At 47.3% G+C, this 26,687-nt stretch overlaps 1 protein-coding gene across 17 annotated transcripts; it reads left to right on the plus strand.

Annotated features, from left to right (window-relative positions):
- Positions 1-1,899: 1,899 nt before the first annotated feature.
- On the plus strand, positions 1,900-25,067 carry AK2 (adenylate kinase 2). Of its 17 annotated transcripts, none has more exons than XR_011254060.1 (8): positions 1,974-2,155; positions 2,593-2,670; positions 12,960-13,085; positions 15,360-15,470; positions 15,600-15,909; positions 20,527-20,599; positions 21,765-23,543; positions 24,190-25,067. XR_011254060.1 is itself a non-coding variant. In XM_069574741.1 (8 exons), exons 1-8 carry the CDS (start codon positions 2,057-2,059, stop codon positions 24,192-24,194), a joined length of 783 nt encoding a protein of 260 aa, XP_069430842.1. In that variant the 5' UTR covers positions 1,976-2,056; the 3' UTR covers positions 24,195-25,067. The 17 variants fall into 17 exon arrangements, 8 of the variants coding, with proteins under 8 accessions (XP_069430843.1, XP_069430847.1, XP_069430844.1 ...); XR_011254061.1 differs by having other exon boundaries at positions 21,765-21,960; XM_069574741.1 differs by having other exon boundaries at positions 1,976-2,155; positions 15,600-15,694; positions 21,765-21,960.
- Positions 25,068-26,687: the final 1,620 nt, after the last annotated feature.

The following is a 26,687-nucleotide window of genomic DNA, read 5'->3' on the forward strand; positions in this document are numbered from 1 at the left end:
CTGCAGAGGCCATGGGTTCAATGACAAGTTGAGGAACTAAGATCCTGCATGCCACTTGGCACAGCTAGGGGGAAGAAAAGAGAAAAAAAGGAAGTGAGTTGCCGTAAGTCTGTGGAGAAACAAAACTGTTTCATAATCACACTCTGGACCAAAGGTCCAAAGGGGCCCTTGGGGCTGATCTTGCCAGGACCTCAGGGTTTGCTTCAAGGAGGGTGTGGATGAAACTTTCACACACCATAAAGCTGTCCAAGAGAAGGACATTTCTTTTGAGAAAAACTCCCTTTTCCTGCTTATTACACAATTCATTACAGAATTTTTTGAAAATGTAAAAATGCACAGAAAAGGGAAGAAGCTCCGGTAATCACACTGGGTAGAGATCATCATTTGTAACTATCAAACAAAACTGTGATTTTGTTGTAACTGCAATTTTGTATCCATTTTCCCATGTGATTAAATATACAACGTGGGGGAGGGGGTTTCAGTATACAAACCTGTTGCTATTTATTTAACTCAGCTTATTATCAATAACCTCAGATATGCAGATGACATCACCCTTATGGCAGAAAGTGAAGAGGAACTAAAAGGCCTCTTGATGAATGTGAAAGAGGAGAGTGAAAAAGTTGGCTTAAAGCTCAACATTCAGAAAACTAAGATCATGGCATCCGGTCCCATCACTTCATGGGAAATAGATGCGGAAACAGTGGAAACATTATCAGACTTTATTTTTTTGCACTCCAAAATCACTGCAGATGGTGACTGCAGCTATAAAATTAAAAGACGCTTACTCCTTCGAAGAAAAGTTATGACCAACCTAGATAATATATTGAAAAGCAGAGACATTACTTTGCCAACAAAGGTCCGTCTAGTCAAGGCTATGGTTTTTCCAGTGGTCATGTATGGATGCAAGAGTTGGACTGTGAAGAAAGCGCCGAAGAATTGATGCTTTTGAACTGTGGTGTTGGAGAAGACTCTCGAGAGTCCCTTGGACTGCAAGGAGATCCAACCAGTCCATTCTAAAGGAGATCAGCCCTGGGTATTCTTTGGAAGGAATGATGCTAAAGCTGAAACTCCAGTACCTTGGCCACCTCATGCGAAGAGTTGACTCAATGGAAACGACTTTGATGCTGGGAGGGATTGGGGGCAGGAGGAAAAGGAGATGACAGAGGATGAGATGGCTGGATGGCATCACCAACTCGATGGACGTGAGTTTGAGTGAACTCCGGGAGATGGCGATGGACAGGGAGGCCTGGCGTGCTGCGATTCATGGGGTCGCAAAGAGTCGGACACGACTGAGCGACTGATCTGATCTAATCTGATTGTTGAACATTTAGGATATTGCCTTTGTTGTTGTTTTTATGTGTTTTCGGTTTCGGGACTGTTGTAAGTGCTACAATTAATATCTTTGTTAAACAAGTCTTTACGTATATCCTAGATTATGTCCTTGGATTTCCTGAAAGTAGAATTGCTAGACCGAAGGATATTTGATACATATTAGCCAATTTGTCTTCTAAAACTGATTTCACTCATTTGTACTCCCACAGGCAATTTTATAGGACTTCACTATGGCACCCCACTCCAGTACTCTTGCCTGGAAAATCCTATGGACGGAGGAGCCTGGTAGGCTGTAGTCCATGGGGTCGCTAAGAGTCGGGCACTACTGAGCGACTTCACTTTCACTTTCACTCGGTTTGCCCGTGCCATTAACTGTCAAAAGCCTATCTAGAACCCGGAGGCCGGCCTTTAGGCTTGCTTCACGTTTTCCCGCCCACTCCGCACACCCGGCTCGAGCCCCGCCCCTTCGTACATGGTGGCCCGCCCCTTCCGACTCACTCAAAGATTTTGTCCAATCAAAAGCATCTTTCCCCAGTCTGGCTACGTGGTTGGTAAGCTGAAGTTTCCGTCGCACTCAGGGGCGGGCGGAGCGGACTGACGGACATGGCGACGGACCAGTGTGAGCGGCGAGCGAGGCGTGCGTGGCGTGCGTGGCGCGCTGGCCTGGAAGCGCTAGACCTGAGAGGTGTGCGGGCGGGTTGAGCAGTGAGAGGTTTTGGCAGCCATGGCTCCGAACGTGCCTGCGGCCGAACCGGTCCCAGAGTCTCCTAAAGGCATCCGGGCCGTGCTCCTAGGGCCGCCCGGAGCCGGCAAGGGTACCCAGGTGAGCTGCTGAGCCGGGCTTGTCGGTGGAGCCCGTGGAACTTCAAGGTCAGGGTTGCCGAAAGTCCGGTTCGCCCCAGACTCAGGCGGCGCAGGCTGAGGCCTGGACGGGAGGTTCCCTGGCGTTTGGGGTTCTGGTAGGTGTTTTGGGGAGGGTCCAAGTTGGAGGTCGAGGGAGTCTGAGTTAGAGTTCTTGAGTGCCCCAGGCCTGAGGTGCTGTGTTAGGGGATCAAAGGACTGAGTAGATTCCTTTAGGGTTTAGAAGCTGAGAAGATTTGAAGGGTAAGGGTGAGCCCTGGACTGAGGCATGTAGATCGGAACCCGAGTTGAAAACAAGGACCCTAGATTGAGTGCGATTTGACAGTGGATTATGTTCGAGGGTTACGTTCCCGGCAGTCACGGTAGGGGTACGTTTCTGGTATTGACTAATGTCTGAAGGCGGAGGAGCATCTCCCGGACGTGCGGAAAAGCGCGAGCTGTACTAAGCTGATAAGGAGAGCTGCTCAGAGAAGTGAGGTATGACCTGTCTGAGCCAAATTAGGTGAATGGGAGAGGGTACCTCAATGTACAGGTAAGAAAACAGGCCTGGAGAGGTCAGATGACTTTCCCAAGTTAGTAAAATTGACCTCAAGGAGCCTTGAACCTCAAGGCTCTGTGTGATTGGAGAGAGGTCACCTTCTGCTGATTGTGAGGCCTCTCGGCACCTGGGACATAATGGGCCCATAGATCAGGGATGAGATTTATGATCTCAGGATTTGGAAGCCCATAAGTGGAGTCGCTCAGTTGTGTCCGACTCTTTGCGACCCGTGGACTGTAGCCCACCAAGCCTCTCTGTTCATGGGATTCTCCAGGCAAGAATACTGGAGTGGGTTGCCATTTCCTTTTCCAGGGGATCTTCTCCACCCAGGGATCGAACCCAGGTCTCCCACATTGCAGGCAGATGCTTTAACCTCTGCACCACCAGGGAAGCCTTTAAATACAAGAATACAGTCTCTCAGAAAACCTCTTATAGAGACACAGAACTTCAGATCCAAGTACTAACATCAAAGATTTCAAGGGAGGAAAGGAAGCCAGGTTGAAAGTAGAAGGGGGAGGAGGTGGGAGAGGGGTGCGAAAGGGGTGGCCTTACAGATGTCTTCTGCCACCTACAGATACCCAGGCGTTATGGGACTTTTCCCTGGGCCTCCAGAGAAGGGAGGACTGGAACTCGGCACTACCAGAGACCAGACCAGACCAGAACCAGAATTCGAGTTCTCTGCCAAGAGGAGCTGATCAGTCTCCAATCCTCAGCTCAGGCTGAGGGCCTTTCGACCAGATTCCTGTGTCCAGGACCGGGGGACTAGAAAAACAGGGAAGGATAGGAAGGGTTAAGGAGAGGGAAGGGGAGAGAGGTCAATAAAGGCTCTTGTTCCTTACCGGTTGGGGCACTCTAGCCAGTTGTCTGCATCAGGAGGAGACCAGGGACAAAATGGTCCCAGTTGCGGCTGCTGGGTCTGGTCCATTGGTAGGCAAGTTGGCCCCTGAGTACCCCGAGTGGTCAGGATTTCAGTCTCAGCGAAGAAGAATCCCACCAGAGTCGCCATTTGTTGCAGGAAGGCGGACCCCTTCCAGGGCCCGAAACTGAGCTTTTGTCTAACACTCGGAAATGAATTGTCCGAGGGGACACATGTGCCGACAAAGCAAGAGATTTTATTGGGAAAGGGCACCCGGGTGGAGAGCAGTAGAGTAAGGAAACCCAGGAGAACTGCTCTGAGATTGGGTTATTATCTTCCTGGAATTGCCCCCGCCCCTCCCAGACCTCAGGATTTTGCTGGTTGTTAGGGTCTAAAGAGAGAATTCCTGAAAATCTGAGCTCCTAAGTAAATGGGACTCTGGATGCTGTTCTGTGCCCCCTCTTCTATTCCTAGTCCTTGCAAAGATTACAAAGTCTGGGCAGACAATTTGTCTTACTTTTTCTTGGAACTCTTGTGACACCCAGCACATTACTTGGCACTTGATGAGGTTACTAGATACGGATGATGCAGAGACGGGGAGTCTGGGAGGATTCAGTTCATTCCTGTGACTTTGCTTTTTGGCTCTGGCTACTAGGTCAAGAGACCTCAGCCTGAGCTGAGGATTGGAGACTGATCAGCTCCTCTTGGCAGAGAACTCGAATTCTGGTTCTGGTCTGGTCTGGTTTCTGGTAGTGCTGAGTTCCAGTCCTCCCTTCTCTGGAGGCCCAGGGAAAAGTCCCATAACGCCTGGGTATCTGTAGGTGGCAGAAGACATCTGTAAGGCCACCCCTTTCGCCCCCTTCCCACCTCCTCCCCCTTCTTCTTTCAACCTGGCTTCCTTTCCTCCCTTGAAATCTTTGATGTTAGTACTTGGATCTGAAGTTCTGTGTCTCTATAAGAGGTTTTCTGAGAGACTGTATTCTTGTATTTAAAGGCTTCCCTGGTGGTGCAGAGGTTAAAGCATCTGCCTGCAATGTGGGAGACCTGGGTTCGATCCCTGGGTCAGGAAGATCCCCTGGAGAAGGAAATGGCAACCCACTCCAGTATTCTTGCCTGGAGAATCCCATGGACGGAGGAGCTTGGTGGGCTACAGTCCACGGGTCGCAAAGAGTCGGACACGACTGAGCGACTTCACTTTCACTTTCACTAGGTCAAGATGGGCTTCTGAAATGGTTCATTGGTAGAGAATCTGCCTGCTAGTGATCCCTGGGTGGGGGTATTCCCGTGGAGAAGGAAATGGCAACCCACTCCAGTATTCTTGCCTGAAAAACCCCATGGACAGAGGACCTGGTGGGCTGCAGTCCATGGAATTGCAGAGTTGAACATAACTGAGCACGCATGCACTCAGTCAAGAAAGACCACTTTCCCTTTTCTGTCTGTAGCCAGAGCCGATTTGCCCTTGAGGCTCACAGTTACCTAATCCACTTGTCCTTTTATACTGAAGGTTCCTCTTTCCTGTTGCTGCCACCCTCAGTTATTAGGTAACCTGTGGCTAGGTGTGTTTAATCCCAAACTCTATGGACTTCTGCTGTGAGTGACCAAGGTAAACAAGGTAACTCAAATGCATTGACTTTTTTTTTTTTCTTAGTTCATATTGAAGTTAATAATTTCAGTGGTTGTGAAATGGACAGCCAATCTCAGTGCTGAGGCAAGGGCTTGACAGTTTAACAGACTTGTAACTTCTAGGCCTCACTGCTGTCAGCTGAAAAATCAGGATAATGCTTATGCGGTCAGCATTTCTTGAGCACCAGACATTGGAGACAGAGCAGTAAACGACGGAGAAGGTCCTTGTCCCTCTAGACCAAAAGTTAACAAGGATACTGGAAAATTATGTGTGTGTAAAGCACACCTAGATGACAACCTGGTGCATAGTAGGTGTTCACTAATTGTTGACTTATCTTAATTGATAATACATTCCCTCAACCCCCAACTCAGTTGTATCTCAGTATAAAGGGTGATGTACTCAGGAAGTTTTGAGGGAAATTCTACTTATGAGCTGACTTATAAGGGTGTATATATGAAGAGAGTTGGTCAGAGAAGGCCTTACAGAAGTCAGGGAGATGTGATTTTAGCTGGGACTTGAAAGGGTAAAATTTACACAAGTTGCTTAACCTCTGTACACCTTTCTTAAGGTATTGGGAACCACAGGGATACTGGCAGTTGTAGTTTTAAGGATTAAAACTGTTCATAAATCAGAGGTTGCAGAGTGGCAGCCTGCAGCAGCTTGTAGCCTGCAGACACACCCCAGCTTTTAGTTACGAAGAGTTTGAATACACAAAAGATGACAGGATGGTGTAATGAGCCTCCAGGTACACATCCAGGCCCAGCTACCATCAGCTGGTGGCCATTCTTTCCCCATCTCGTCTCCCTTCACAAATGATTTTAAAGAAGTTCCCAGATATTGTAACATTTCAATTGTAAATATCTCAGTGTGTATCTCTAAAAGATTCTTTTTGTAGAAAAACATAATATTCCATAAAAAATAAATAGTAGGAGTAAATGTTTATGTTTCTGTTCATTTGCATTTCAAGTCTCATTTTTTTATTAGTATTTTTTTGTTAAGTGTTTCTGTATTTATTTGACTGCACTGGATCTTAGTGGCCACCCTCAGCATCTTCGATCTTTAGTTGCAGCATGTGGGATCTCATTCCCTGACTGAGGGTTGAACACCATGCCCCCTGCATAGGGAGCTTGGAGTCTTAGCTGCTGGACCACCAGGGAAGTCCTTCAGGTCTCTTTCAATTTACAGGTTGTCCTGTACCTTGGGTTAGTGCCTAGTACCTACTCAGTAATTTTTTTCTTCCCACTGGTGCTTCCTTTTACACTTGTATAAACTCAGTGTCTTAGGTATTTAATGTTGGCATGACTGAAATAATTGTCTCCTTTTAAAAGTTAGTTTTAACTAAAATAGTTAAACATTTTTAAACTGCTTGCTTTTGCGTCAGTATGCTGCTGCTGCTGCTGCTGCTGTCGCTTCAGTCGTGTCCAACTCTGTGATCCCATAGACGCCAGCCCACCAGGCTCCCCCGTCCCTGGGATCCTCCAGGCTAGAACACTGAAGTGGGTTGCCATTCTCCAATGCATGAAAGTGAAAAGTGAAAGTGAAGTCACTCAGTTGTGTCCGACTCTTCACGACCCCATGGACTGCAGCCCACCAGGCTCTTTCGTCCATGGGATTTTCCAGGCAAGAGTACTGGAGTGGGTTGCCATTGCTTTCTCCATAATACTGTCTAAAATATCTGGACCACGTGGGTTTGTTATTTTGTTTAAATAACCTTATTTCCTTGTCTCCCTTTTGGGGTTGGATGTTCCTAGGGTGCAGCCAAAACCACAGTGTGTTTCCTGTTTTCCTCTGCCAACCCCTCCATAGTTTCTTCCATGTGTCCAGCTGACACCAGTTCTTCATGGCCAGCATGTGTAGGCTGTCAGCTGGCGTCTTGCAGATCAGGCTTGGTCAGTTATGTCTGTGCGCTGACACAGTGCAGAAGCAAGCTCAGTGAGACCCACGTTCCTATTCCCCCTTTTACAGCTAGACACTAAAGCCCAAAGAGCTTGTTCTCTAGATTACAGGGCAGGTAATTGGCTGCTATGGCATCTGAATGACTCTGGAGCTCCTGCTCTTTCTGCTGCCCTGGGTTAGATTTGTCTCCTACGCTGTACATGTTTTCTTAGGTAAGTTCCTTGCTAGAGCTGCAGGGTAGCCCTCAAGAGGGTGTGAGTGAGTGAGTGAGTGAAGTCGCTCAGTCATGTCCGAGTCTTTGCGACCCCGTGGACCGTAACCTACCAGACTCCTCCGTCCATGGGATTTTCCAGGCAAGAATACTAGAGTGGGTTGCCATTTCCTTCTCCAGGGGATCTTCCCGAGCCAGGGATTGAACCTGGGTCTCCCGCCTTGCAGGCAAACGCTTTAACCTCTGAGCCACCAGGTCACCCTTTTCTGGGTTCTGAGACAGACTCCCCGTATTCCTCCCCCATCTCCCCTCCACCCCACCCAGAGATTTAATCCTTTTAATCCAGATTTAATGTCGTCTGATTTAATCTTTCAGCCCTTGGAGGAAGGTCCTGTTATCTTTGTGTTTTTACTGATAAACTGAGGTCCAGTCTGTATCTTGCCCTAGGACATAGGTAAAGTAGCAAGGATAGGATTTGAACTTGTGACTGATTTCTTGAACAGCATTACCATCCTGTTGTTGCTTGCAGTCTAAGTGTAGGAGCAGAAACGAACATACATGCAAGCAGTACTTACTAGTGCAGAGTACCACAGCGGAAGTATTGATGAGTGACTGACAACTGCTCAGATAGTTCAGGGTTAGAACAAGGACTATGATTTGTTGAGGGCTTCCCTGATAGCTCGGTTGGCAAAGAATCTGCCTGCAGTGCAAGAGACCTCAGTTCAATTCCTGGGTTCGGGAAGATCTGGAGAAGGGATAGGTGACCCACTCCAGTATTCTTGGGCTTCCTTTGTGGCTCAGCTGGTAAAGAATCTGCCTGTAATGCGAGAGACCTGGGTTCAATCCCTGGGTTGGGAAGATACCCTGGAGAAGATACCCACTCCAGTATTCTGGCCTGGAGAATTCCATGGACTGTGTAGTCCATGGGGTCGCAAAGAGTCGGACACGACTGAGCCACTTTCACTTATGATTTGTTGAGAATCTTCTGTTCTTCCTCCTACCCTCCCAGTGAAGAATGTTCCATTCTTTCTCCTACCTACCCACTGATACACCCAATTTATAGATGAAGAAACAGTCTCAAAGAATCACTAACCTGAGGATAGTGATTACATGAGGTTACATGGTCAGTTAAAAGGCACAGTTGAAATTCAAACACAGGTTTCTGTGCTTTTAAATGACTTTAAGTATAATACACGTAGAGAAAGGTGCAGACATCTTAAGAGGGCGGCTTGATGAATTTTCACATGTGAACACACTTGTGTAGCTTGTACCCATATCAAGAAACAACATTGCCAGCACTGTGAAGGCTTCTTGTACTCTATTCCACACACACACACACACACATATACACACCTTCCCCAAGGACAGCCACTAAGGCTTTGGGGGTGGTGGTTTTGTTAGGTAAGTTCTTTGCTAGAGCTGCAGGGTAAAGAAGGCTATTTAGTGTCATCGATAAGGGCTAGGGCTTGACAGTCTTGAGACCAGTTACCAGATCTGCTGTTACTAACTTTGCGATTTGGGGCAACTTAGCCTCTGAATTTCATTTGTAAAATGCAGATAAAAATAGTTACTACCTCCTGTATATGTTATGTGGTTTAGTTGCTAAGTCATATCTAACTGTTTGCAACCCCATGGACAGTAGCCCGCCAGGTTCCTCTGTCCATGGGATTTCCCAGGCAAGAATACTGGGGTGGGTTGCCATTTCCTTCTCCAGTTATGTATTATACATACTGTAAACAATGCATGGAAAAATTGCTTGGCATCTTGCAAACACCGAGTTAGCTGATGATTCCTTCTCAGAGGAAGAAAGGATAGTCAGGGAGGTTTTTGGTGGGGGAGAGATACTCAGAAGTTGACTCTAGAAGGGGGAGGGTAGAACTTGGACCAGTAAGGGGAAGGGAGAGGGTATTCCTGCATAGAGAGGAGCTTGAGCTGAGGTCCATGGAGAAGCTTATGTATTTGGAAATCAAACATAGAGCAGCTGTTAGCAGTGGTGCAGGGCATCCAGGTAGGGGGCTTGTGGAGGCAAATTTGAGTAGCTTGGGAGGTAAAGGAAGTTGGTTAGGGAGGGCATGGAGCACGCTACTAAGCTATTAGAACTTCTCCCGTGTTGCCGTGGGGGACCGTTGAGGCTTCTGAACGTGTGTGTTGCGGGGTGGGTAGCGCGTCCAACAGTATTTTAGATGATTGCAGCTGTGTGGGCAGAAGCACTGGAGGTGAGAGTGGGAAAGACTGCACAGACGATGATTTTGAGGTGAGAAAACAAGTGTGTGTGCTCAGTCACTCAGGCCGACTCTTTGCAACACCATGGAGTGAAGCCCACCAGACTCCTCGTCCATGCAATTTTCCAGGCAAGAGTACTGGAGGGGTTGCCATTTCCTCCTCCATGGGATCTTCCCAACCCAGGGATGAAACCCATGTCTCTTACATCTCCTGTATTAGCAGATAGATTCTTTACCACTGAGCCACCTGGGAAGCCCCCAAGAAGACAAGTGATCTTGATTAAATCAAATCTTGACTATCAGTTTCCCTTTATTTCCCTAAATGTTGGGCACTATGCTGAATTCTTTTATGGATATATAATCTTACCAAACCCCCGTAACATGTCTGAAGGTCGCTCAATCATACACTTTAAAGATGGGCCTGGCTTTGTATTTTTAGCAGGTGCCCTAGATGATTGTGATAACACACTGAAGTTGGAGAGCGCTAGCCCCACCATGCTACCTCCCATCCTAACAGTTTGAGCCTTTCTGACCCACACCTTCCCGAACCACAGGTATCTCACACAGGTGGGGTCCTTGGGCTTGACAGTGGCCCGTGGCTAGTGAGACATGTGGCTCAGGGCCTCAGCCACAGCAGAATATGACCTAGGGCCTATGGCTTCAGCAGCATAGCCAGTCCTGAGGCACGTTTAAAATCAGATGCCCAGGCTCCACCCTACTGAATTAGAATCTGTATTTTAGCAGCACCCTTAGGTGGTTTGGAGTAGAAAAAGCATTACTTTAAAGTATAAGGACTTCCTGGTGGCTCAGATGGTAAAGCGTCTGCCTACAATGTGGGAGACCTGGGTTCAATCCCTGGGTCGGGAAGATCTTCTGGAGAAGGAAATGGCAACCCACTCCAGCATTCCTTCCTGGAAAATCCCATGGATGCAGGAGCCTGGTAGTCTACAGTCCATGGGGTCACAAAGAGTCGGACACGACTGAGCGAATTCACTCACTCGAATTCACTCATAAGCGTTAAGTCAGGGGAATATAATACAGCCATTTCATCAGGCTTCTTCTATAGTTTGCAATGAAAGAATGGTGTGAAAAATAAAGACCATGAAGGATGTCTTCTAATTACTGAATGCCTACAGTGTGGGGCTTCCCAGGTGGCGCATTGGTAAAGAATCCACCTGGGGGTCACATAGAGTCAGACACAACTGAGTGAGCACACGCACACACACACACACAGTGTGTCTGATGTTTTGGGTACTTTATTTCATTTTATCCTAACCAGCCCTGTGAAGTAGACATTGTCCCCCATTTAACTGGTGAGGAAACAGATTCTAAGAAATTAAGTAACTAGCCAAAGGTCATACAGCTTTTGGGGGCCGCCAGGTTCATAGGCATATCTGTCTGACTCCTCAGTTCATGCTCTTTGCAGCCCACCACAATGATTCCTGTGCAGCCAGCAAAAAATGAAGGAGTTAGCCTTCCTCCATGCCACCCTTTCCCTCTGAGAGTGTTGTTTCACAGAGCTGCAGAGTCCAGAGTCACCTGAAACAGCACAAAAGTGTCCTGTGGTTTGGGGTGATAAAAATAGGATGGTTAGGTTCTGTGCTAACAGCGCTTCGCTGGTGTTTTGGTTAGTCTCTCCCTTGGAAAAGGCGTGACCTCCAAATTTTCCACCCAAGTTAATTTCAACAACCAAGAAGAAAAATCGCCAGAAAAGCACAGCCTTCTGATTTGTGGCCGCTGTGCCAGGCCAAAGGACTGGAGACTTTTCCATTGCCAGAGGGGCCTGACCTTCATTGCTTTTCTAAAGTGCTGTTTTTAACATCTCACCTGGATTCTGTTTTGCTCAGAAGTCAGTTCTTTGCTTGAGCTGAATCAGTCCGTGACTCACAAATGAGCACTTGTTGCACTGAACCCTGTCTATTTAGCTTTTATCATGTGCATATAAGAAAACTCCCAACAAACTGGTTTGAACAAGGTTCCCACCCTACTTATTTTCTAAAACAGTTGAACCAGAAAGGTAAGTGTTAGGCTTTTGAACTGATTCTATTCCTTTTGAATTCTACGTTCTTTTTTGCCTCTGCAAAACCAGTGTGCAACTGTCCAGGGTCTCTTCCTCTTTTGGTATTCATCCAGTTGTGTAGTCTACTGCACTGTGAGCTCATAGGGGACAGTCTGTGTCTCCTGTTCATCTGTTTCACTGGCTCCCAGCAAGGTTCTCAGAAGAGGCGTATGAGTGAACATGGAATTAAGGCAGGGGTCACAGTAACAGTTAATGCTTCCTGAGCGCTTACAGTGATTCTTCATAATCTCATCAATCCAGTGATACGGGAGATGATAGTACCATCTCCATTTTACCTAGAGGAAATTTAAAATTTACAAAAGTGATACAGTTTTTTCTCAAGTTACATACCCAGTCTTGGTGGACCTGGTGTCTGAAACCCAGGCAGTTTGACTCTCCGGCCCATGCTCCTAACCAAAAGGCTATCCTGCCTACTAACACTACCAAGAGCTCACTTTGCCAGATGCCGTGCTGTTCTGAGTCGCTTCAGTCATGTCTGACCCCACGATCCTATGGAATATAGTCTGCCAGGGTCCTCTGCCTGTGGGATTCTCCAGGCAAAAATTCTGGAGTGGGCTGCCGTTTCCTCTTCCAGGGGATCTTCCCGACCCAGGGATCAAACTCACATCTCGTGTCTCTTGCACTGGCAGGCGCGTTCTTTACCACAGCACCGCTTGGGAAGGCCCACTGCTTGTCAGGTGGTCCTCATAGCTCATCTGATGCTCGCTGCTACCTTGCGAGATGGAGCCTTTGTGCTTTCGTTTTAAACAGATTAGAAAACTGCGCCTCTTGAGAGGTTAAGTGATTTGGCCCAGGTAATGCAGCTACCTAGTGACAGGGAAGGGGAAAACCGAGTCTGCCAGGGGGCGACTTCTGCATCTGGCTCCAGCTGCCTCCCGCACTGGTGACCGCAGTACTTGACATCCACACATCCATTCCTTTGGCAAATAATCACTCAACACATTACATGCCAGGCATTGTGCCAAGTGCTTTATATACGTGAACTCTTAAACTTCAGAGCAACTGTCTGTTTCAATTCCCGTTCATAATGGGGAAGCTGAGGATGTGTGTCACTAGTGTGTCTAGTGAAAGCAGTGATAATAGCTGATATTTATGACAATTTCCTGTGCTAGGCGCACTGTTGCCAGTGCCTTCCATGTATTATCTCATGTAATTCTTACTGCAACCCTATAATCATAGGTTAGAATATAATGTAAGGTAGTTTTATCCCTGTTACAGGTAAGGAAATTGGCATTTGTGCACACAGCCAGTAAGTGGCAGAGTCAGGTTCACACCAGGCAGTCAAACTCCAAGGCCTGCACTGTTAACCGAATCCTGTGTTTTGTCCTGCCCTCCACAGGCACCCAAATTGGCTGAAAACTTCTGTGTCTGCCATTTGGCTACCGGAGACATGCTGAGGGCCATGGTGGCTTCCGGCTCAGAGCTGGGAAAGAAGCTGAAGGCGACTATGGATGCTGGGAAGCTGGTGGGTTCGGTGGGACCAGTGAACGCTGATCTTCCTCAGTCCAGGCCTGCCCTGCCAGGGTGACCACCAGCCACATGTAGCTACTGAAATTCGTTTTAATTTAAAATTAACTTTCTCAGTTTCACTTGCCACATTTCAGGTTTTTGCTATCCAGCGCAGATATAGAACTTTTTAATGTTTATAAGTTTATTTATTTACTTTAGGGGGTGCTTGCTGCACAGGCTTTTCTCTAGTTGCCTCTAGTGGGAGCTACTCTCTAGTTGCGGCCCGCAGGCTTCTCATTGCGGTGGCTTCCCTTGTTATTGAGCCTGAGCTCCACAGTACTTGGGGCACGTGGGCTCAGTAGTTGTGGCTCCCGGGCTCTAGGGCACAGGCTCAGTAGTTGTGGCACGTGGGCTTAGTTGCCCCACAGCATGTGGGATCCTCCCGGCTCAGGGATCAAACCTGTCTTCTACATTGTCAGGTAGATTACTGAGCCACCAGGGAAGACCCGAGACAGAACATTTTAATCACTGTAGAAAGTTCTGTCGGACAGCCCTGTGCTGTGGGGTGTTGCAACAAACTGGAAGATGATATGAACTTTTACATTAGCAAGTCTACTTGGTTCATTCTGAATTTATGGCACTGATTTTATTCACAGTATTCTTGAAGTCCCTTTGTGCTGGCGTATTTTGTAATATACCCCTAGTTTTTAGGGCCAGAAACAAACTGACATCCCTAGACCAGAACTCAAGTGTCCTTCAAGAGAGGACTCAAGAAGGCACAGGGTGCTTTTCCTTAGTTTTGTGACTCTCTTCTGTGTCTCTTAACAGAGGGGTTGCTTGGCAGTTAACAAAAGTATCCTTCTTATTTGGACAATATAATAGCATTTTCTCTTGTTTTTAGTCCAGTTGATTTGATAAGAGAAGTACAATTTGTTATCCACTAGATTGTTTTTGGTTAGTGTGTGTGCTAAGTTGCTTCAGCAGTATCTGACTCTGTGACCATATGGACTGTAGCCTGCCAGACTCCTCTGTCCATGGAGTTCTCCAGGCAAGAATACTGGAGTCAATTGCCATCCCCTCCTCCAGGGAATCTTCCCAGCCCCGGGATCAAACCCCCATCTCTTATGTCTCCTGCATTGGCAGGTGGATTCTTTATCACTAGCACCACCCGGGTGCCAGAGCTTAATCATAACTGAATTTTTCTAGGATTTGGTCTTGGGAAGAATCATTTTGTGCTTGGGCCTCTGGTCTTTACATATCGTAGTATGTTGGTTATGGCAGGTGCTGGGCTGAGTTACCTCCTGTCAGGCTTTGAGATTCTGGAGCTGGGGTAGCTCTGCCAACGCGCCCACTGCCCCTTTACTTCTAGCTTGCCCTTCATGTGAGTGAGGCTGTCAGTCACTCCTGAGAGCTGGGTATTTTGGACTTTGGACCTTGATAGAAGATCCTGTACTGAGAACAAAATGGGATGTGGCAATGAGATTACTTATCTCCAGCCTTCACTTAGTTTTAGAGCTTATACTTTGTCCCCAAGTTCACAGCTGGTCCCGGGAGATAAGAGCATTAGCTACCACAATGGGCAGCCTTCACTTTAACACTGGCAGGGAGCTTTTCTTCCAGTGATAACCCAGGAGGAAAACTAGTTTTTGAAAGCCAAAGAGGATCCTCTCTAGGGTTTTCAGAGAGGCTCAGAGGGTGTTGGGCTGGCTCCCTGGTTCTGACCCAGTCTTGTCAGGTCAGTAAACTCTGTTGCTTCCTGTCCAAGGTGACCTGGGTCCCTTTAGTGTTAGCCTAATCAAAATTGTGAAACAGGTTAAGTTGGTGCCTTTTGACCTTTTGGTCAACCCTCATTCTCTCCTGGAGCCTTCCTCAGGTAGTCTCTCAGCCGTGTACCCTCACTTTCTTGTGTCTAGAGGACAGCTAATTGCTGAGAAGCTGTTATGTGATGGTTAGGACTCTGACTAATAGCCAGAGAGGCCTTCGGGACCTAAGACTTAGAGGTCTCCAGGTGGGGTGACAGGCCCTGGAATCCTCTTTCCTCTCCCAGATTACGAGGACACAGGAGAGTCTCAAGGGAAGAGAATGTGTGTGTGGCAACCACAGAAATAATCATGAAACTGAATCTTCCAAAGGGAGCTACTGCATAGTTGCTCTGATTTTTGCTTCTTTGGGATCAAGAACCTGTTTAGTAATCAGGCTATACAGACACAGACTTGTAACCCTGGAGTTGGGCCAATGCCACCTCGTTAATGGATATAACCCCAACAGCTGTTTTGTTCTTGACTTCCAGGTGAGTGATGAAATGGTCGTGGAGCTCATTGAAAAGAATTTGGAGACCCCTCCATGCAAAAATGGTTTTCTTCTAGATGGCTTCCCTCGGACCGTGAGGCAGGCAGAAATGGTGAGTGACTTGGTTTTGTATCCCCAAGGCAGGAAAGCAAATCCTGGCCCTTTATCTCTTTATTCCTTTGAGGGAAGTGGGTCTTACCAAGCTCTAGCAGCTTAGGTGGGCCACATGCTCTTTCTACAGCTTGATGACCTCATGAAGAAGAGGAAAGAGAAGCTTGATTCTGTGATTGAATTCAGCATCCCAGACTCTCTGCTCATCCGGAGAATCACAGGAAGGTATTTGTCCCCTGAAGGTCCCTTCTTTTCATGCTTCCTCAGAGCTTTGGCAGACCACGGGAACTGCTCTGGCCTAATCCCAGCCACGAAGCTTAGTGCCGTTTCCACGTGGATTGATCTTATTTGGTGACATGGGATGGGGATGTGGAAAGAAGAGCAAGGGATCCGAAGTCCAGCAGCAGCTCAGTCCTGTCACCTTTTAACTCTGACCCTAGGCAAGTTTCTTAACCTCTCTAAGGCTGTATCCTTATGTTGCATGGGGGTAATAGTACCTGCTTCAAGGAACCGTTGTGCATGATAGATAGCGTGTTGTACATAGTTCAGAACCTTGCTCACATGGGTGCTTAAGAAATACTAAATTCCTTACATGTGTGGAGAGTGCTTTTTAAGTTTTATTTCAGCTGGAGTTGCCATACCTTGCTGTAGGCTTTTTATTTGTTATAAAAATAGCAGGACCATCTTCACAGAGTTTAGAAATTGAAGAAAATTTTGTTTACGGTACAGCCAGCTTAGCAAAAAACACTGATTTATGTTTTTTTTTGTTTGTTTGTTTTGTTTTTTTTAGTTTTTTATTTTTTAAATTTTAAAATCTTTAAAAACACTGATTTATTTGTGTGTTTTGTTTTAAAGTGCTGACCTGTCTATGGGAGTTAACATTGAACACAGAAGCGCTTCTGCTTCTGAAGAGTGGCACTTAGAGTGCCATTGCTCTAGGCTACAGTTTACTTAACCCTTCCACCGTCACTCTACACCTGCTTTGTGCTGCCTTCCAGAGATGTGTGGGAAGCTTCCAACTACTAATAGACCCTCCCATTCTTATCTTTATTATAGACCATAGCTTATTTTGATCCCTTAGTCATTTTATTTATTTTTTAAAAAATTCTTCTATTTGTCCATTACTGTACCAATAGGAGAAGGCAGTGGCACCCCACTCCAGTACTCTTGCCTGGAAAATCCCATGGGCGGTGGAGCCTGGTAGGCTGCAGTCCATGGGGTCGCTGAGAGTTGGACAGGACTCAGTGACTTCACTTTCACTTTTCACTTTCATGCATTGGAGAAGGAAATGGCAACCCACTCCAGTGTTCTTGCCTGGAGAATCCCAGGGATGGGGGAGCCTAGTGGGCTGCCATCTATGGGGTCGCACAGAGTCGGACACGACTGAAGCAACTTAGCAGCAGTAGCAGCCGTACCAATAGTACACTTTATTTTTAAAGCTGGTTTTTTTTTTTTAAGTGGACCATTTTTAAAGTCTTTTATTGAATTTGTTACAATATTGTTTCTGTTTTATGTTTTGATTTTTGGCCACAAGGCATGTGGAATCTTAGCTCCCCGGCCAGGGATGGAAACCATGCCCCTGCATTGGAAGGCAAAGTCTTAACCACTAGACCGCCAGGGAAGTCCCCCTTTAGTCACTTTAATGGAATCTCAGGAAGGTGGTCAGCTTTCCATCTTGAACCATACTCCTGTGACCATTATTTTTCATTGCTGCATGTTGTTTCACAGAAGCTGAACCATCATTTACTTCATTATTCCCTAGTTGTTGTATATTTGTGTTTCTACTAGTTGTCTACTGTCAAACTGATGCTCTGACCATTGTAGTGCATGTAAGTTATGTAATTAAGGGGTCATGATTTTTTTATTATAAATGTACTACTTTGATTTCCTAATGAGGTTGAGCATTTTCCCCCATGTGTCTGCAGTTCGTGTCTTTAAGGAGAGAGGCAGCAGAATAAGTGTTAGAGGTGTTCTGGAAGGCGGTGTTAGATATAGGGGAATGTACCTTGTATTAATTTCCTATTCAAATGTCCAGGTTTCGTATTTCCAGCTATTGCATAGGCTCCTTCAGTGCAAATTTTTTGTTTCTTTGCACTGGCACAGAGTAGGCAAAGTTGATAATAGTCCAAGAAGCAGTAGGGTTGATAGGAAGGGACATCACCAGAGCTGGGGTCCCAGACATTGCAAAGTAAATGTTAACAGAGCTAGATGACACAAGGGACCTTTGATCTGATTGGCCCAGCTTCCTAAGTGCCTGCTTTGTGCATAGCACAGCTCTGGGAGCAAGGGACCAAGAGAGGATATACCAGTGCCCATCTCTGACCTCAGAGTGTCCACAAACCCTACATGAAACCTGGGCTGTTTAGTGCAGTAGGGGTCCAGTAAGAGAGCCCGCGGGCAGAGAGGGAAGGTTGGCTAGGAGAGAGGCATAAAGTGAGACTTGACCTTCCTGGATAGAGAGGATTTTCTTGAGACTTTCCCAGAAGGAAGTAGAGGCAAGAATGTCCAGAGCTGGAGAAATGGCCTGGGAGGCTGGATGGTAGAATGAGAGAGGTTGGGAAGGTGCAGGGTCTGCCAAGGAGCAGAGAGGGTAGACCTGCCTGAGTCAGGAGTCATGGGATGTCCTTAAGCCACTAGGTGCTGTGGCCAACACAGCACTCTAAGAATATTGGCTTGGTCCTGGTGTACAGGCTCAATTGAGGGAAAGAAGAAACAGACAAGGACCCCACCAAGGAGCCTCGTGTGAGCCACCTGTGGAGTGACGAGGCTAAAGTTGGCTGGCGGGGAACCAAGAGATTCTGAGAACAAACTACACAATTGTAGATGGCGACAGAGGGAAGGCTCAGTCTCTTGGTTTGAAAGTGAGTGCTTTCCTCACAGAGGAGGAAACAGAACAGGTCAGACTGTGTGAAAGTGCTTTTCCAAGTCCAGTTGTATGTATGTCAGTGGCAGAACAGGCACCAAAAGCTGCTTTCTGCCTCATCGTCCACTGTGCTGATGGTTGCCAGAAAGAGAGTCAGGAACTAACCAGTTTAATACGGATCTTATCTGACACAACAAGATTGAATTGGCTCAGGCCTCACTTCTAATAATTTTATGGGTGATTATTTTATTCCTTGCCATAAGTGTGGCTGGTAGGTTTTGTTTTAACCTGTTCAGTGTTGGCTCTCTGGTTTCGTTGGTTTCTTACGTCTTGTGCCATTGCCATTCTGTGGATGAGAACACAGGTGTCTGAAGTATCACAGCCAAGGCAGCAGTGACTCTAGCATCCCAGCCTGGTCCCCTCACATCTTCACCTCCAGGCCAGGCTCCGTGGCTCTAAGAGCTGTTTTGGTACTTTGGTCCTTGAGACCAGTACCATTTTAAGAACTTGGAGATTGGTTTCTTTTCCCTTCTAGGAAATGAGTCTTGCATTCTTCTTAAAATGATATTTGGGGGTGGAGAAGGAGCAGTGTGTTTATACGTAACTGGAGGGCTGGGGGAATCTGAGAGTGAGCGAGGGCTGATGTAGAGACGTGGAGAGGAGACAGTTGTGTTTGTTGCAGCCTGGCTGCTGTGTGCCCTGTGCTATGCAGAAGGTGATGAAACATGGTCCAGGGACTTCCCTGGTGGTCCGGTGGTTAAGACTTCATGCTTGGGGGCATGGGTTCAGATCCTGGTTGAGGAACTAAGATCCCACATTCTGTGAGGTTCAGCCAGAAAAAAAGAAACATGGTCCCCATCTCATGCCCCAGCCCTTCCCAAAGAGAAAACTGTAGTTGAGCCCCAGCTCCTGCTCTTCTCTCTGGGTCTTCCAGTGGGCATCATTTCCAGTGAATGCACCAGAGGAACCCCTCCAGCAACTCAAAGAAAGGCTCAACCTTGGGCTGTGTGATTGCAGTCACTTGTCGCCCGACCACCTTATTCTATAAATGGACCCCTTGGCCCTCCAAAAGTATGCTGTCATGAAAACACAGTGCCGCATTTTGTGTGTAAATGTGTGTAGCTTCAGAAGTCTGACTTAGACTTTCCCAACTGATGTGCTGAAATACTGACCCCCTCTGCCACCAGAGCAAGCACGCTGAGTACTTTCTGTGCCTGCCAAGAGGTAGAGAATGTTGGGAAGCTCTGGTCTAACAGACTTCATGAGGAGAGCAGCCGTCAGTTAAATAAGCAAATCTTGGTTGGCATAGAATTGGGAGACCACAGGAACTCAAGAGGGGCCCTAGCCGCGGAGCAGCATTTGGCCTGTGTCCTTCCCTTGTTAGGTTTCGGGGCTCCTGTGATATGGCCACTGCCAGTCAGGGGCATGGGCTTATTGCTTAAGGGGGCATGGCAGAGATGCAGCTGCCAGCTACATATCCTGTGCCAGATAAAAGCTTCTTCTTGAGCTCTTTGTTCTGTGACTTAGATGTCAGTTTTCTTGACACCTTGAGTATTGCCTTCTGATGGCTGGGCTGTCTGTGTCTCTGGTCACAGAGGTGTGCGGCATTGTGCCATAGAGGTGTGGCATCTGCGTCCATAGCACGTGTTTTTTTCCTATCGCTCCTTTCTTGTTTTTTACCCAAAGTAGGTTAGAAAATAAGGGTAGTCTCTCTGTCCTCTGTCCCCCATGGCACGTTGTCCAAGTCTATGTTAAAGGATTACCACATCTACTGTAGTTACTTATTTCCGCATTTGTCTCCCTCTCTATGTTAAGCACTGTTTTTGACCAGGGATCTTGACTTACTTCTCTGTAGCCCCTGGATTCAGCTCAAGACCTGAACTGGACTAGGCAGTTAGTCAGCACTTGTTGAATGAACAGGTGAATGCATGGGTGGCTGTGTGAGACCTATGGGACACACAGCCCACAGGCTGTCATGCCAGCCGCCAGCCAGCCAGCCACTTATTTTAATGTTGGGTCAAAAGAGAAAAGATACTCTGGTCTAAGCCCAGTTATTTTCCTAAGCAAGGGATGCCTGTAACTGGTTTCTCTGCTGGATTAAAGTCGTTGCATCCAGCTTCTCTGTCTGTGCCTGTGGTCTTGGAGACCCCTGGAGTTCCAGCAGCCTGATTGATGTTCATTTGCTGTCTTGCAGACTGATTCACCCCCCGAGTGGCCGCTCCTACCACGAGGAGTTCAACCCCCCAAAGGAATCCATGAAAGATGATGTATGTAAATTCAGGGCGGGAAATGTCCTTTTCTTTCCTTCTTTCTTACTTCACATTTTCTTCTTTTTTTCTTCCTTTTGTTCTTCCCATTTTCCCTCTATTCTTACCACCATCATTAAACTATGGGAAGTCTCACTGTTACGTAAATCACATGGACTGTGGCTCATCTTTAAAGTGTCCCTCCAGGTGATTTATTGTTTGACCTTGAGGTAGCCACCAATGCCAGCTACTTGATGGTGCCCAGTTTGTACCTGTTTTGTCCAGAGCAGCCCCTTCTTGGCATCATGGGAACCTCAATGGTGAACTAATCAGGAGGAGAAGGCTGCTTGGAAGCCCGAATAAAAGCCAGGGTTGGGAGGACAGGACTGAAGAGAGGTTTGTTGACCAGCCCCGCTTCAGAAGAATATCCTCTCTCTCTAATAACTCTACTATGCCCTGCAGATTCCAGAAGAGCCTGGCCAGGTTAACACTGCCAAGTCCCTATGACAGTCTTCAGTCATAGGGAGGGAGGGTCTCATACATAGTTGTGGTAACATTTGCCATAAATAGTTCATTTTGCCTGTTTTAGAACTTGCAGGCCACAACAGAACGAATTTCCTGTACTGAACCTTTGTCAAATGAGACAAGTCCATCAGGTCATACAGGTTTCAAAGCCATCTGCCAACTTCGTCACATTTCAGAGTTGCGATGCTATCACTCAGCGTCCCCCACCCCCTGCACTTGCCCCTTTTAGAACGTTGATGGCCTGGTAAAAAAACTGAGGCAGTCAAGATCGTAATTGCTACTGCAGCTCTGATTTTGATGTATTCTCCTGGTCTCAGGGGCCTCTCTTTCTTGTTTCTGAGCCTTGAAGTGTTTGTCCTGGAAGCTGAACAGCCTGAGCACCAGCTATGAGATAAAGACATTGCCCATCACCTCCCTCAGCCCTGTTCTCACAGTTGCTGTTTCAGGCTCCCCGATTTCTCTGGACCAGGTGGTCTGCTCCTGGGACCAGTTTGCTGGGAATAGTGAAGGTCTTCATAGTTTTCTATTGAAGGAGGTCTAGATTGTCTGTCTTTCCCTGTGATGGACTTTGGGATCAGACAGCATCTCAGATCTGCATCTGGCCTTGGATTAGGAGACCTTGCTGAGTCCCAGCCTTTCATTGCCCTCTTGTTGTTCTCAGGTCACTGGGGAACCCTTGATCCGCCGATCAGATGATAATGAGAAGGCCTTGAAAATCCGCCTGAAGGCCTACCACACTCAAACCACCCCGCTGGTGGAGTACTACAGTAAACGAGGGATCCACTCCGCCATCGATGCATCCCAGACCCCTGACGTCGTGTTTGCAAGCATCCTAGCAGCATTCTCCAAAGCCACATGTAAAGACTTGGTTATGTTTATTTAATGTTGGGTCCGAAAAAGAATTTCTTTCTTCTTCCTTTCCCTGTTGAACGAGTGGGTGGGAATGGCAGAGTAGGCAGAGGGAAGCTTCCTCAGGCCAGCAAGAATATCATTTGATGTATTGATTAAAAAAGCACTTGCTTCATGTACCTTTGGTGTGTGTGCAAGTCTCATCTCATCTGTGTGTGTGTGTGTGCACATGCACACACATGTGTCAGTATGTGTACACTCTTGTACTTCTTAAGTTGTAGGCGAGACTGTTTACTTCTTTAGCCATATTCTTTATTTTCGACTTCCCTGGTGGCTCAGATGGTAAAGCATCTGTCTACAATGCAGGAGACCTGGGTTCAATCCCTGGGTTGGAAAGATCCCCTAGAGAAGGAAATGGCAATCCACTCCAGGACTATTGCCTGGAAAATCCCATGGACAGAGGAGCCTGGTAGGCTACAGTCCATGGGGTTGCAAAGAGTCAGACACGACTGAGCGACTTCACTTCATTTCACTTTATTTTCGACCAAAATAAATTAACTCAGGTATCCACCAGGCAGAGAAGTTCCTGGGTATTTTTCCATCTCCAGCAGCTAATTAGAAGTCCTAGGTCACATGCAGTCAGGCAGGGCTACAGTTCCTGATGGCAGACTGTTGGCCAGAAATTCCACTTGTTTTCTCACCCATAATGAAAAGTCAATGAGTCTGTGTGAAAAGGGATCATTAATTTTTTTTCCCCTAAACAGGAATGAAAAGACACTTACTTTATAGATTGCAGAAATTACTGGGAGAGGGTATCACCATAGAAAGAGCCTGGCCAAGTTGAATTATTTTTGTGATCTGCACCGTGGTTCTGTAAAGTAGGAATCATTCAGCACCTGTGTTGAATACTAAATTGATGCGAAAGAATTAAACCAGGTGAAAGGTCCTCTTGAATTCAGACTATCTTCTGAACATACAGGCTGGGCATCTGAGAGCAGCCAGTCCACTTCCCCAAAGACAGCAAGATAGATTTGTCTTTATTTTTAATGTTTGCTCTGTTTCCAAGTGTGAACAAAATGGTGATTTGAGGATCATTTGGGGATCATGTTGATTAGAATTTATTTAAGCCCAGTAACTACTGGATATGAAATCAGATATATCCCTTTTGAACTCAACCCTCTCCCTTCTATATCTAGTCCTTTACCCCTTATGTCATGACGGTGGTGGCCGCAGTCTCCCCAAGAAAGGACCACCCCCAAAATAAGATGGCCGTAACCAGCTTTTCTTCCTAACCTCAGCTCCCGGCTCTTAGGCATCTCCTGAGGTCCACACTGTGCCTTTTGGTCTCTGGTTTGATCTTTGGCAAACAGAGGAATTAATAGACTGCTATGAGGGACCACAAAAACAGCAGGCTCTGGAAAAACTATTAAAAAGTCAGTGACAGGTCCAGTAAATAATGCCACCTGCCCAGGGTACTCTGCCGACTCAGTGCAGTGGCCGCGGAAGTGCCCAGCCCCCACCTGACCTGAGCGCTCCTGCTGTCTGGGACTGCCAGAGGGCTTGTCCTCTGTCTGCCTGGAAACTGGCTGCGGTACGTGGCCACCTGTGTCCCTCTCTGTCTGCTTCGAGTGAGTGTCTGCTGGCTCTGCTCTGCCTTGTTTCCCTGGCTGGAGACTAACTCCACCCATTCTTAACGGAAACCCAGCCTGGCATGGGATGTTTCTGGGAAGCACATGATTTCTGAGAATGGACAAGGAAAGGGAGTGAAACCAGAACTGTCTGCTGTGTCTGCAGGGATCTGGGTTTCTTCTCTGGGTGAAGTGGCCTCGTGAATCCTAGAGTTGACTCCCCTTTGAATGGGGACAGTTGCAGGCACTTGGCCTCAAAGTTGAGGTCCTTGAATGATTGTTGATAGAGCGTGCATGATCCGTGCTCAAATATTTGCCATCCGTCCGTGTGCATTCACACGTGCACACACATACGTGTGATATTTGGGCTGCCAGTGGGAAAGGGAAGGTCGTCGGTGCAGATGTCCTTTTTGGGGGTGGGTAGAATTCAATTTTTGCTTTGCTTAATTCCAGAGCCTTAACCTCAGCAGGCATGAGAGCTTTCACCTGGCAGAGAAATATCCAGTGTTTAATGCATTTGGTTGCTGGGGTGTGCATGCCAACCTTCTCTGATGGTTACTTGGTTTTTTAAAACCCATTTTGTTTTCTCTTGTCTCCTCTTTATTTCAGCCTAGTAACAGAAGGCCAGGCGAGACTGCACCACTACTCATCACCCCACGGCATGATCCCTGCTCTTAGGTGCTGGGCAGAGGGAGGGGCGGTCAGGGTAAGGATGGGGAGGGAGGAGTGGTGAGGGCCCAAGAGGGGGAGAGGAGCTGTGTTGCTGTGAAGCAATTTCTTTTACATGGAATAGGACTCTTAAAAGTATAAGCAAAGGGAAAAATTAATTTTTTAAAACACTTGATTGGAGGGTATAAATAGAAACAAAGAGATGCAGTACTATTTCTAAGGAATCATGTTTTCATTTACTTTGCACTGGTGACAACTGGACAGGTCTCAGTGCCCTGAGACCTCAGCTTTTATCAGAACCTCATGCCAGCCCAGGAATGCAGGAAATCACACTGTTGTCCTGTCTGTCCCATAGCTTGAAACAGGGTAGGAGTTGATTATTAATCCTGGTTACCCATACCATGAAATCAGAACGTCATCTCCACACATGAAAGAGACATGGAGTGTGTTCCTGGGGGCAGCATCTCAACAAATCCGGCTTACTGGAGTCATGGGGTGGGCTGGTGTCCCTCCCTTCATACTCACCACTGATTTACCAGCTCACCTGCCCTCATGGGTGAGCCCTCGGCAGCCACCCACTGTACGCCACAGTCCTGCACTCTTGCCTTCCTCCATCCACATCATGTGAAAGGACTCTTTTTAATGAATGAGCAAGTGTCCTAAGCAACATTATCCAAAGACTGTCCTTTCCATCCTCAAATCCTATGACTGGGATCACTCTACAACACTGTGATGTATTATTTTCAATGAGGTGCCTTTCTTAACTGTCCAAATGCTGCCTTGTTTGGCCCCTAAATAAAGTGTGTTAAAAGTTTGTATCCCCGTTGTGGCATTTTTTTAAGGAGATGCAGGCTAGTAAAGTGACGCTGAATTCTGGATCTGACTTGGAAGCCCTTTCTCTGGGTCCTTAGAAGTCATGAGAAGGCAGGAAGATCCAAGTGTGTGCTCATAAGAAGAGTCTGCTCCCTCTTGGCCTTCAGCTCATCTGTGGGGTTTTCTTGAGCCCAAGGGCAAGGCATCTTGGGCCAATGGAAACAGTGCTGTGCTTTGGGTTCAGGGATGTACAACAAATCCCAGCCAATCATTTACTCTGCTCCTGTTTCATGTGAAAAAGAGACTAGTGTTGGTCCAGTGGTTAAGACTTACCTGCCAGTGCAGGGGACACTGGTTCAATCCTGGGTCTGGGAAGATCCCGCATGCTGTGGAGCACCTGGACCCATGTACCACAGCTACTGAGCCTGTGCTCTGAAGCCTGCAAGGTGCAACTATTGAGCCCACATGCAGCAACTACTGAAGGCCACGTGCCCTAGAACCTGTGCTCCACGACAAAAGAAGCCAGCGCAACAGGAGAGGAGCCTGTGCTCTCCCAACTGAAGAAAGCCTACGGGCAGCAACAAAGACCCAGCGCAGCCAAAAGTTGATCAATATTTTTTAATCAGAGGCTGGTGAAGCTATCTTCTCAGACTCATTTGGCAGTAAATGAAGTTTATAAGGAGAAGGTTTCTACTTGGTACCTGGCACACAATAGACACTGGATAAATGCTAGGTGAATCTGAGGATACATAGAAAAACAACCTGTTTCCTGCCAGGGTGGATGATCGTTAAGCAAACAGTTGTCCGCAACCTAGAAAGCCAGTGCTTCTAATCCCTAAGACAGATTTTTGGCTGCCTTTTCAGCTGCCTCTTTAATACCCTTGGTTGCTTCTTTGTAAATCCATCTCTTCCCCTGCAAAAAGGAGCTTAAATCATTTGTCCAAACTGAAGCTCTCGCGCTCTCTGAATGGGCTGCCTTTGCACTGGGGTTTCTGAGGAGTGACTGCTGTTGCTGAAAGCAGATGGAGCTGAGCTGGAAGCACCATCCTGCTCCAGGCAGGCGTTCTTGCTCTGGAGAGAGGCAGGCCTGTTTCTGGCGTCCGAACACCTGCTCCCTTTTCCCACTCTCCCTCTCCTGCTCTGCCACGTCCCCCACCTCTGCAGGGTCATTCTCAGGTGATTTATTTGCCCTGATCTTTTCATTCCCCAAAGTATTTAAATGCCCATGAAAATTTTCTTCCATTCCTTGATCATCATGCAACAAACTGAGGGAAATCTTTGTCAGAGCAGCCTGGGAGGATGCGTGGTATGGGTGGGAAGGATAAACTGGAGGAAGACCAGGTGAGCTCTTGCTCGCTCCTTTGGGCTTGGCCTCCTCCCTGGAAACCGAGACTGGATGAGGTAAGAGTTGCCACCGTTTCTGGAGGACTGATGCGTCAGGTGCTGTGCAGCAGCCCCACACCCACGACCTTGCTTGACCTCTCCCCAGCCCCTGCAGAGCACCCTAGGTGGTCAGTGCTGTCTTCTGTCACAGGTAAGGAGACCAGGCCTCAGCAGTGGTCACATTCCTGAGGGCACCGTAAGCAGAGTCAGGCCTCACACAGTCTCTGACTCCTTGCTGCTGA

The sequence above is a fragment of the Ovis canadensis genome, chromosome 2, assembly GCF_042477335.2.
Source record: "Ovis canadensis isolate MfBH-ARS-UI-01 breed Bighorn chromosome 2, ARS-UI_OviCan_v2, whole genome shotgun sequence".
Taxonomy (NCBI): domain Eukaryota; kingdom Metazoa; phylum Chordata; class Mammalia; order Artiodactyla; family Bovidae; genus Ovis; species Ovis canadensis.

What these genes read in the sequence shown, in the direction of transcription:
- AK2 (XM_069574741.1), top strand. Translation starts at nt 2,057, where the DNA reads ATGGCTCCGAACGTGCCTGCGGCCGAACCGGTCCCAGAGTCTCCTAAA. An exon ending in GAGCTGCTCAGAGAAGTGAG is followed by an intron (nt 2,671 to 12,959) that starts GTATGACCTGTC and finishes TGCCCTCCACAG; the next exon opens with GCACCCAAATTGGCTGAAAA. An exon ending in AGGAATCCATGAAAGATGAT is followed by an intron (nt 20,600 to 21,764) that starts GTATGTAAATTC and finishes TGTTGTTCTCAG; the next exon opens with GTCACTGGGGAACCCTTGAT.